General features: G+C 32.5%; 1 protein-coding gene across 1 annotated transcript; it reads right to left on the bottom strand.

The window, feature by feature from the left end:
* Positions 1-6279: 6279 nt before the first annotated feature.
* Positions 6280-10862, bottom strand: LOC139897830 (probable (S)-N-methylcoclaurine 3'-hydroxylase isozyme 2). The gene is made up of 2 exons (XM_071880541.1): positions 9916-10862; positions 6280-6885 (listed from the first exon to the last, which is right to left on the bottom strand). The coding sequence occupies exons 1-2, from the start codon at positions 10810-10812 to the stop codon at positions 6280-6282; spliced, it is 1503 nt and encodes a 500-aa protein (XP_071736642.1). The 5' UTR covers positions 10813-10862.
* Between the last annotated feature and the right edge of the window lie 1383 nt (positions 10863-12245).

The following is a 12245-nucleotide window of genomic DNA, read 5'->3' as shown; positions in this document are numbered from 1 at the left end:
CAACACTTTTAATATATTTTGATGTTTTAAGTTTATTAAGTCAGCTGTCCTCGTTAGTAACCTACAACTAGTTGTCCACAGTTAGATGTATAGAAAAAAATCGATAAATATTATCTTGAATCAATCCACGTCAGTGTATACGTATCTCAGTATTGATCACAACTCAAACTATATATATTTTGGAATCAACCTCAACCCTGTATAGCTAACTCCAACATTCACATATAGAGTGTCTATAGTTGTTCCGAAATATATATAGATGTGTCGACATGATAGGTCGAAATATTGTATACGTGTCTATGGTATCTCAAGATTACATAATATACAATACAAGTTGATTAAGTTATGGTTGGAATAGATTTGTTACCAATTTTCACGTAGCTAAAATGAGAAAAATTATCCAATCTTGTTTTACCCATAACTTCTTCATTTTAAATCCATTTTGAGTGAATCAAATTGCTATGATTTCATATTGAACTCTATTTTATGAATCTAAACAGAAAAAGTATAGGTTTATAGTCGAAAAAATAAGTTACAAGTTATTTTTGTAAAGGTAGTCATTTCAGTCGAAAGAACGACGTCTAGATGACCATTTTAGAAAACATACTTCCACTTTGAGTTTAACCATAATTTTTGGATATAGTTTCATGTTCATAATAAAAATAATTTTCCCAGAATAACAACTTTTAAATCAAAGTTTATCATAGTTTTTTTTAATTAACTAACCCAAAACAGCCCGCGGTGTTACTATGACGGCGTAAATCCGGTTTTACGGTGTTTTTCGTGTTTCCAGGTTTTAAATCATTAAGTTAGCATATAATATAGATATAGAACATGTGTTTAGTTGATATTAAAAGTCAAGTTAGAAGGATTAACTTTTATTTGCGAACAAGTTTAGAATTAACTAAACTATGTTCTAGTGATTACAAGTTTAAACCTTTGAATAAGATAGCTTTATATGTATGAATTGAATGATGTTATGAACATCATTACTACCTCAAGTTCCTTGGATAAACCTACTGGAAATGAAAAAAATAGATCTAGCTTCAAAGGATCCTTGGATGGCTTGAAAGTTCTTGAAGCAGAATCATGACACGAAAACAATTTCAAGTAAGATTTCCACTCGAAATAAGATTGTTATAGTTATAGAAATTGAATTAAAGTTTGAATATGATTATTACCTTGTATTAGAAAGATAACCTACTGTAATTAACAAAGGTTTCTTGATCTTGAATGATTACTTGGAATGGATTTAGAAAACTTGGAAGTAAACTTGCAATCTTGGAAGTATTCTTGATTTTATGAAACTACAACTTTTGGAATTTATGAAGAACACTTAGAACTTGAAGATAGAACTTGAGAGAGATCAATTAGATGAAGAAAATTGAAGAATGAAAGTGTTTGTAGGTGTTTTTGGTCGTTGGTGTATGGATTAGATATAAAGGATATGCAATTTTGTTTTCATGTAAATAAGTCATGAATGATTACTCATATTTTTGTAATTTTATGAGATATTTCATGCTAGTTGCCAAATGATGGTTCCCACATGTGTTAGGTGACTCACATGGGCTGCTAAGAGCTGATCATTGGAGTCTATATACCAATAGTACGTACATCTAAAAGTTGTGTATTGTACGAGTACGAATACGGGTGCATACGAGTAGAATTGTTGATGAAACTGAACGAGGATGTAATTGTAAGCATTTTTGTTAAGTAGAAGTATTTTGATAAGTGTCTTGAAGTCTTTCAAAAGTGTATGAATACATATTAAAACACTACATGTATATACATTTTAACTGAGACGTTAAGTCATCGTTAGTCGTTACATGTAAACGTTGTTTTGAAACCTTTAGGTTAACGATCTTGTTGAATGTTGTTAACCCATTATTTATTATAACAAATGAGATGTTAAATTGTTATATTATCATGATATTATGATATATATAATATATCTTAGTATGATATATATACAGTTAAATGTCGTTACAACGATAATCGTTACATATATGTCTCGTTTCGAAATCATTAAGTTAGTAGTCTTATTTTTACATATGTATTTCATTGTTAATACACTTAATAATATATTTACTTATCATTTAACATAATTAACCAAGTGTATCAATATCTTAATATGATTCATATGTACCTAGTAAGACGTTGTTATAACGATAATCGTTATATATATATATCGTTTTCGAGTTTCTTAAATTAATAGTCTCATTTTTATGTATATAACTCATTGTTAAAATACCTAATGAGATACATACTTATAATAAAATCATGTTAACTATATATATAACCATATATATGTCATCGTATAGTTTTTACAAGTTTTAACGTTCGTGAATCACCGGTCAACTTGGGTGGTCAATTGTCTATATGAAACCTATTTCAATTAATCAAGTCTTAACAAGTTTGATTGCTTAACATGTTGGAAACACTTAATTATGTAAATAACAATTTCATTTAATATATATATATATAAACATGGAAAAGTTCGGGTCACTACAGGGGTGCGCCTGGCGCACTCCTCACTGTAGCCGGGTTCTGTTTTTTTTATTCATATATTTTGATGGGCATTTTGGTAATTTCACTTGTGGACGAGTTGGAGGCCAGTAGGTCAGATCTTGGGGTATCATTCACTCCATTTTCAATAACCTTATCTTCTTCACTTTAATTTTGGAGAGAGTGTGTGATTTCTTGAGTGAGAAAGCTTAAATCCAAGAGGAAGAAGTTGTTCTCGGGACAAAGTGCGGGTATTAAAGTCGTTCATCTACTCACTAGCTACGTTGTGGTTGTAGTGGTAAGCTCTAATCTTGATTTCCTCACTTTGATTTTGTGTAGGGTTAGGGTTTGGGTAAATGAAGAACATAAAACCCATATTTGTTGATTTTGAGTGTTCTTGGGTAAGATGGAGTCATGAAGACTCAATGGTAACTAACCTAGGGTTTCAAAGTGTTAATTGATGTTTATGAGTCCTAATTGGTTAGTTAATTACTAGCACACCTAGCTAATTGGTAAATGGATGTTAGTTGGGTTAGCGGATGACCCGAAATGGGTGTGTTGACTTTAAATGAGTCAAAGGGGTTAATGATTGACCTAGTTGGGGATTACGGGTATGAATTACCCTAATTGTGTTATAGTTAGTGTTGATAGACCTTAATCACTAGCTTTTAAGTGATTGACGACGGTCTTGACCCTTAAGGGGCGGTTTGGTGAAAATGGGGCATTTAATGCATTTAAGTCATTAAATGCACTTGAGTGAAATGTTGGTGTTTAGCCCAACAAGTTTGTTTGTTGATTGAGTACTTATTGTATTAGGTACTCGGCTTTGAAGCATTCGGAAGTATAAAATCATCACCAAATCGTTGAGGTGAGTGGAATAATTATATATGTATGTATATGATTTATTTACTTGTGGGGTATGGGTTAAAGTTCGATCTTGACGATACCATATCCTAGAGTATATTGTTGGTTCGTTTTGATGAGGGTTTAAGTTCGATGTTGACGATACCTCATGTATGGATTTAAAGTTCGATGTTGACGAAGCCATACCGCTATTGTAGTGAAATTCGATGAGGGTTTAAGTTCGATGTTGACGATACCTCATATGTGTGTTTAAGTTCGATGTTGACGATACCACATTTATTAGGACGAACGGGAATTAAGTTCGATGTTGATGATACCATTCGTTGAGCTAGCCTTGGGATTCGAATACTAATGGATGTTGTGAACATCAATGCTTATGTATTGTGTTGTAACGTATTGTGTTGTTGCGTTATATGATATTGTTATACTAGCTTATGTTATCGAGGATTTAGCGTTATAAATTATAAGGGTATGCTAATTATGTTGCTAGTATGTATGCGGATTTGTTGTAAGTGTTTGCAAGTAAGTAAGTTATATATGTATATGTATAATTATTGCATCCACTAAGCTTTAGCTTACCCTCTCGTTGTTTATCTTTTTATAGGCTCGGGCGTTGATAAGGGTAAGGGCGTACGGTTGGATTAGAGATTTTCGCTTGTTGTTTGATAGGGGACGCTTTTGAATGTGATAGCTTTTGGAGTTTGACCGAGATTTGGGTAGTTTAATCCCAAACACCATGCTCTTAGTGTCGTTTGGAATTTAAACTAATGTGGTCGAAACTCGTGTTTTGTATGAAACTCGTAAAATGGCCGACGTGGGCCCCGTTTTGTAAAACTCATTTTATTATTGAATCGTGTGAGTTTTAACTATTATGACATGTTGTGAAAAGCGTTTCGTCTAAATATGTCGGGAAGTGGGAGATCTTTATATGAAAAATTACAAAACCGGACAGAACTGAAAACAGACATGTGCGCGCCGCGCACCCTGAGGTGGTGCGCGTGGCGCACTCCACTGTTATATAAAAAAAAAAAAAATTTTATTTCGCGTATTTGGTTGGTTATTGGTTTGGGTTGTTACAGTGTTTTTGGATTTTAATTGTTCGTACTTTTAGGGTGTTTTAATTTGGGGAAGATGAAGGTTGGTACTAATAAAATTAGAATATAAAAAGAGGATAAAAGAGATGATGGAGGTGGCAAATGATCTGCACATGATGAAGATGAAGTGACGAAATTACCCCTCACGTTACCAGCACGTGATTAGTTCAAACGGACTAAACTAACGTCGTGAGTGATCAAAATTGTAATTTTTTCAAACCACAGTGATTAAACTTGCAAAAAAAAAAAAAAACCATAGTGACTAAACTTGTAATTTTTGACAAACCACAGTGATCAAACATGTAATTATACCTTATATCTAAAAGGCATCGCCCAAATGAATAGTAACCCAAAAATTTTCACAACTACCCCCACTCTTTTACTTACTTACATTTTAGATCCAAAAGTCCAAATGAATGGTAACTCCAAAATTTTCACAAACTACCCCCACTCTTTTACTTACTTACATTTTAGACCCAAAAAAACATACAACGGTTAACTTTATGGTTTTTTACACCCTTATCCCAAACTTTTAAGATTTTATACTTTAACCATTAAACTTCTCATTCATTATAAATCGACTACATACTTTAGATACTACCTAATAGACAAAAACGATTAACAGTCACCAGGGGTGCTTTCGTTCTTTCACTTTTTTCCCCCTTTTCCACCTTTTTTTTTAAAAAGCCCCCATAGTTTGTTCAAATATTAAAATCGACCCCCAAACAGGGGGTAAAGTGTCAAACACTCATTTTCATAAAAAAATTTAAAAAAACTACACCCAAATATTCAACGGGCCATATCTTCTCGCTCGCACCGAATTAAATTTTTCTGACACCATCGTTAAACTCGAAACAATTTTAGGAGCACACTGTCACTAACTATACGCAAATCGGACGCTTTTTAAAAAACGCTAAATATTTGAGATACTTCTCATACACGTCAATTTTGCGTTAAATTTTTAAAAGTCGACAATTCCATAGTGAAACGCGGAGATGTACATATATTGTTAATTTAAAATAACATTTAAATCTTTCACGGATTATACCTTTTAGTTCGACTTGAGTTGCGCTTCAACGATATCATCGTTAGCCACGAAATAATTTTACAAACTAAACGCAATACAATACATTGAAAACCGAACCCCGGCGCGAAGCGAGGGTTCGAACACTAGTTAAGTCTAAAAGAAATGAGTAAGTGCCTGTAGGGGAATGTGTTTGCAGTTTGCTACTTGAGATGTTTGTAACAAGGGCTACTATGTGTTTGCTACTAGAAAAGTTTGTAACAAGGACTTGGAGGGGGTAATTATATCGATCATACTCACCATCCTCACAACGATTAATGCATCACAAACTCATATCATCAATTCCTATTTTGAGATCTAGCATCATTATTGAAATGTTACCTCGATATGTATAGTCCAATTACCCTTTAATCACTTCACTACATATAAATTTTAATATTGTAAATATATAACATGATTTAATTTATAACATCTTAAAATTTTTGTGTGGAACGTTAATCAAACGCACTTACAACTTGCATATTAGTAGATAAATTCTTGAAGCAAACCATAAATACATACTGTATTATACATGAAACCATGAAATGAAAATATGCAAACACACCACGTCTTATTCGTTAAAACATACGTAAAAAGCCTTAAGTTATTAACAATAAAGAAGTTTTATTTATTTGGAAAGCTAGTATTTCATTACCAAGCACGCAAAAAACGTGCACGAAATAATGAAGAATTCTTACCTGCATACTTCATCATATATATAATATTGTCGAGTGATGTCAAATAGTGATCAAACTAGTCACGAAACTTGAGGGATATGAGTAATCGTTCTTTCTTGTGCATTGCTACATGGACCTCCTCATCCATGTTAATATCGTCTGGATTCATATTATTTGGAAGAAACCAATCAAAATTTTGAATCAAAGAAACGATAGTTAACAGCACGATCTTAGAAGCCAATGCTAGTCCTGGACACATTCTTCTTCCCGATCCAAATGGCAAGTAGTCGAAGTCATTTCCTAAATAACTCAACTTCGATCCCACAAATCTTTCGGGTTTAAACCTCAAAGGATCATCCCAAAAGTTCGGGTCTCGATTGATGGCCCAAATGTTGACTAATATTAGACTGTCCTTAGGAATAGTGTATCCCATTAACTCACATGCTTCTATAGCTTTATGAGGTATAAGAAGTGGTCCCGATGGGTGCAACCTTAATGTTTCCTTATAACATGCTTCCATGAAAGGAAGATGAACCAAATCCGACTCTTTTACTACTTTCCTATTTATGTGTTTTCGAACTTCGTCCTTAGCCTTTTGCATCGCTTCTTGGTTTCTGAGAAGCTCTACAATCATCCACTCGATCGTCAAAGTTGTACTTTCAGTGCCGGCTGCAAATAGCTCCTAAATTTATAACAAGGAAAATGAACAAAGCAATCGATATTAAGTGGATATTTTATACGAGTAACTGATAACCATCATGACATTAATAAACATCATATCCTTATAGGCCTTACAAGAAAATTGGTACTAATAATCCATTTATTAAACCTTCGGTTGTATCTCATCTGGTAGTGATTTGCATCTCTTAGCGAGACAAGAGTTCGATTCCCGTGAGGTGCAACATTGCACACAAGGTTGCCACTTTACCCTTGAATTCTACCCAAGGGTGTATTTCACACATCGCGTTGTGGGGTAGTGGGGGACGAGGGTTTTACCACCCATGACCTCAGATTGGGCCCGATTTTCTCCTAGACAACAGTTGGGAGAGGGTTATGCAACTGCGATAAATGAACGCGTGGGTGATTAAATCCTCAAGGTGATCTCGTACGGTTGTTAAAAAAAATAAAAAATAAAAAATAAATAATACATCTACTAAAATTCTGGTAACGGAATCCTAGTAGCGAAATCTAATCGTTATGAAGATGATTAGATGAACATCCGTAGTTTTAGGATGAACATCCCATTTGCGAACGAATTTGTGCGGCTGATTTTATCCGATGGCGGCTTTTTAAATAATAGTCATGAGTTTTGATTTTATTTACTGTGTGTTTTGATTTTAGATGGGGGATATCTATTACTCCTATTTAGATTTAGATTGGATTTTCTAACGAAGATTTTAGGGCACGTGGGTAATTTGTTCATAACATTAAATATTGAATTAGAGCGTGTGTTTAGATGAAACTAGCTGAAGCTCGAGCTTCTAGCTGGAGCTGGAGCTTATGGGATAGAGCTGGAGCTGGAGTTAATTTTATAAGCTGGTGGCTGAAGCTTATTATTTTTTATAATTGTTTGGTAAATTAGCTAGAGCTTATTTTTCATAAGCTACTAGAGCAGTGTTGTAAATCTCTCGAGATCTCGAGATCTCGTTTTTAGAAGGCAACGAGACGAGATGTTCATCTCCAGAGATTTCTCGGTCAACGAGGTCAAACTTAGTCAAAGCCACGATTTCTCGAATTTTCTTGCTAATTTGTAAGATTTTCTTGTAAAATTCGTAATTTCTAAGATTTTCTCGCTCATTTCTCGGATATTTTTGTAAAATCTCGTAAAAACGTATATAAATATACATATATTTATGTTTTTATGTATATTTTTATTATAAAAAACTATAAAGTCAACGTAAGTCAAAGTCCGAGATCTCTCCAAAATTATTCCGAGATGCCGAGATCTCCCTAAAAAAGTCCAAACGAGATCTCCACGAAATCCGAATTCTCCAACCTTGACTAGAAGTAGCTTATTTTTTAAGAGCTTATGATTTTCATAAGCTTCACTTTTTATGTCTACCAAACAAAACTTATAACTTGAAGCTTATTAAAATCATAACCTCAAACTCCAATAATAAACTTCAAAAAGTTGTGTGCCAAAAACACCTGAAGATTTTTCAAACGTACTGTATATTAATATATTTCTTTTTTATAGAAAGCAATGTTATGGAAAGCAATGTTATAAAGTGTATTCATATCCAAAAACACCTGAAGATTTTTCAAACGTACTGTATATTAATATATTTCTTTTTTATAGAAAGCAATGCTATAAAGTGCATTCATATCCATATAGTGAATTTTGACAAATCAATTCGACTATTTATAAATATCCGATGTTGGCTGTTAAAATTGTTTATTTTTCCGTATTTATTTTAAATATTTTTATTTGTGTTAAATATTACTACGTATTTGATAAAAATTAAATGAATATAACTAAATTTAAATGTGTTTTTAATGATATTAATTTATTTTCGCCTTACTTCCTCCGTTCATATTAATAGTCTAGTACTATGTATTACTTTTTTTTTTTGAAAGGCAATTCAATATATATATATATATATATATATATATATATATATATATATATATATATATATATATATATATATATATATATATATATATATATATATATATATATATAAACGCAATAGTACAAAATACAAGAAAAAATAACCCCAACAAGAGCCGCACGATATCTACATGAGGGAGGAGATACAAATGGATGCTAAGGAAGCAACCATCGCAATATCTACTCCCCTTTTTACATTTACATCTCACACGACCTAAAGACACCTAGATTACAAGGCGTTTTGGATCCAATAACCAAGAGTGCCAATCCAATAACCACTATGTATTACTTTTGGTCCGTCAATTATTAATCAATTCCTATAAATAAGCCAGAGTAAGCGGTACATTTTGCTTTCATATATGTGCATTTGATTAATTAAATAATATAGTGAGTCACAATTTTTATGAAGAAATATGTCATAATTAAGAGTGATTAGTCTTTGGTTAGTCTTGATGAAGAAGTGCTGTTGTAGCAATAATTTGACAGTTAGTTCTAGTAATGAAGTAGATGTTATGGTTATGGATGAGAGTGGTTTAATCAACCAAAGAATCCAAAATTTTTCAAGTAACAAAGTACATAATTCAAGAACAATATTTTATTACCAATGATATTATGAAAATAAAATAACAAGAGATTATATGATATTAATTTTTATGCAGGATGATTTTCATATTAATCACAGAGATATATACAAAATACACATATTATACACGCATAATAGTACATTCATTTGGTATATTTATTACTATGTGTTGTTAAAAACAGTATATACTAAATATTAATTAAAAAAAAAAAAAAAACTACTAATTATCAAAAGAATTTTTTTTACTTTTGATTAAATTAATATTAATATTTTTTTTCTAAAATTAATATTTCTGATAAATGTTCACATTTTTTTCCTAAAAAATTAACATTTCCGATGAATATTAAGCAATTTTCACTCAGATTTTTAGATATTCTATTCTTTTCAAAGAATATTATTCTTTTCAATGAATATTATTCTCCTCTAAAAATATTACTCGGTACTAATCTTTGCTTAGAAAATTAATCTAATTTCCATAGAATAATATTCTTATAGAAGATTATTGTTAATTTTACCTGAATCAAAGGATTAATCTGTTGATTTGTAAACCCTTTGTGGATCAAAGTATCAGCAAAATCTTGTAGACTTGAGAAAACATTGCCTTTATCTCGTTTCATTTGTATGCTATCTTTCCAAATACTTCCAAGTTCTTGTTCTGTGATATGCATAACTTGCTTATACCAACCCGGTATATCCCACTGTCCCAATATTGGATACATATTTGCTAATAGTGGCTTTGAACCCAACAAATCTAACTTTCCAAGTGATTCCCTAAGGTTATCACCAATACCATTTCCCTCGTAATCGAGTAGATCGATCGATAAGCACACATTTCCTAATACGTTTACACTAGTTGTAAACGCAACATCTCTTATAGCTATAACTTCATCTACTTTTGACCCTAAATACTCCATCATATCCTTAACTTTACTCTCCCTTATATTTGTACGAATTTCTAAAGCCGTGTTTGAAAAAATCTCCGATCTATAAATATTTCGAAATAGCCTCCATCTATCATCACAATCGGATGTAAATGATAGATTCTTATTGTGAGCATTTGGTTGCTCTCCTTTAATGAAACGTGATACATCTCGGCCCGAAAGAACATCATCACGAGTCTTGAGGATCTCTAGAGCCACATTGGATGTTGATCCAACAATTAGGATTTGTTGGCCTAGTCGAAGTGACATAAGTGGTCCGTGCACTTGTGCCATCTCGGCTAGACTAACATGAAGAAGGTTGTTTTTGATTTGAAAAAGGTTACCGAATATTGGCCATGGATAAGGACCCGGTGGAAGTGGGAGATCTTTTGAAGAAAAACGTTTAATAACGATACCGAAAAGGAACCAAATAACCCAATAAACTAAGAAAACAGTGGCCATATCTTTCATTGTAAGTGTGCTTAAATCCATGGTAAGTTCGTTGCTTAAAATGGTTGTGAAGAACAATATATAGGGAGGCCTTGATTGATTCTCTTATGTGAAGGAAGAATATTTATAAAAGATTTGTTACTATAGAGTATGATCAATTATACCTAAATACTAAGTATTTTACACAACCTCTATACGGAGTATATTAACTAAAAAAGTAACTTTATGAAATAACGAAAAACTTCATTCAGTTCATTTATTGATTAAATAAATCCTATGACATACGGAGTATATCTATTGTGTTTAACTAGAAAAAGTTCAGACCGCGCATTGCCGCAGTTACATTTGAATATACGTTGTTTGATACCTGTTTATAGTATTAGACGATATTTGTGTACAAAATGCTTATATATATTTACTTTTTATTACATATATACATAATGTTGTACATTTGAAATTTTGAAAATACGATATTTAAAGAAAAAAGATAATATTTCTGAAAGTGACTTTCTTTTTGTTGGTTTTTCTTTTATTTTTATTTCTATCAAAATCAAATATTGACACCATGATGCATTATAGTGGTTGAAACATTTTAACTTCTTTTATGAAACTAATGTTGATTGAGAACTGAGAAAAAAATTGTGAACAATCAAAGTTGACAAAAAAAAAAAAAAAAAAAAAAAAAAACCTCTGAAAGTCAAACGTGGACACTTATAATGGGACGGAGGGAATAATTTATCCAAAATATTTTCCTTTAAAAGAAGTTTGATATCTGTTAAAAAGTCACGTTTTTACCCATGATATTTAGTCCTAAAACATTAAAGATATAAACTTTATCTCTGGATTAATCGTTCATTTGCTTTATTTTTAAATCAAGTGATTATAAAGACGATGCAAGAAGAATCGACGAAAACGGACTTAAAACGAAGAATCTAGAGCAAAAACGGTGAAAATCAAGTTACGATCTCGAAAATCAAGTTACGATCCAAGAAATCAGCAAAAACGATCAAGGAAGACCTGGCACACGACCTGTCCAAGGATCACACGGCCTGCCCAAGGTGGTGTGCACACGGCTACCTCACCCGTGCATGGCACCCACACGGCTTGCTCACACGGCCAGGGCACGGCCTGCCCAGTGTGCACAGCCGTGTACACGGCTTGCCCATCAAGAAATTTTGGCTATAAATAGGTTATTTGTTATCCATTTTCAACACAAACTTCCCACATCACACTTCTTACTAAATATTTCACCTTAGAAACTTTCGAGGCCTTCTCACCTCCGAGCGGAAAAATTAGTACTTGGAGGCGAACGCCGAAGATCGTGGTAGGAGCTGTTTAGAGGTCGAAGTTGTCATTCTTGTACTTCCGAAACTCGCTTAATCTACTGGTACCTTTATCCCTTTACTCTATACGTTATAATACTTTCTATTCTTATGATGACAAATGATATTGTTGCCATGATTAGCGAGTAGTTA

Source organism: Rutidosis leptorrhynchoides, chromosome 3 (genome assembly GCF_046630445.1).
Source record: "Rutidosis leptorrhynchoides isolate AG116_Rl617_1_P2 chromosome 3, CSIRO_AGI_Rlap_v1, whole genome shotgun sequence".
NCBI lineage: Eukaryota > Viridiplantae > Streptophyta > Magnoliopsida > Asterales > Asteraceae > Rutidosis > Rutidosis leptorrhynchoides.
Note: the sequence above shows the minus strand (reverse complement) of the source record. Positions and strands in the feature narration are given on the sequence as shown.

What these genes read in the sequence shown, in the direction of transcription:
- LOC139897830 (XM_071880541.1), bottom strand. Translation starts at nt 10,812, where the DNA reads ATGGATTTAAGCACACTTACAATGAAAGATATGGCCACTGTTTTCTTA. An exon ending in AGATTAATCCTTTGATTCAG is followed by an intron (nt 6,886 to 9,915) that starts GTAAAATTAACA and finishes TTATAAATTTAG; the next exon opens with GAGCTATTTGCAGCCGGCAC.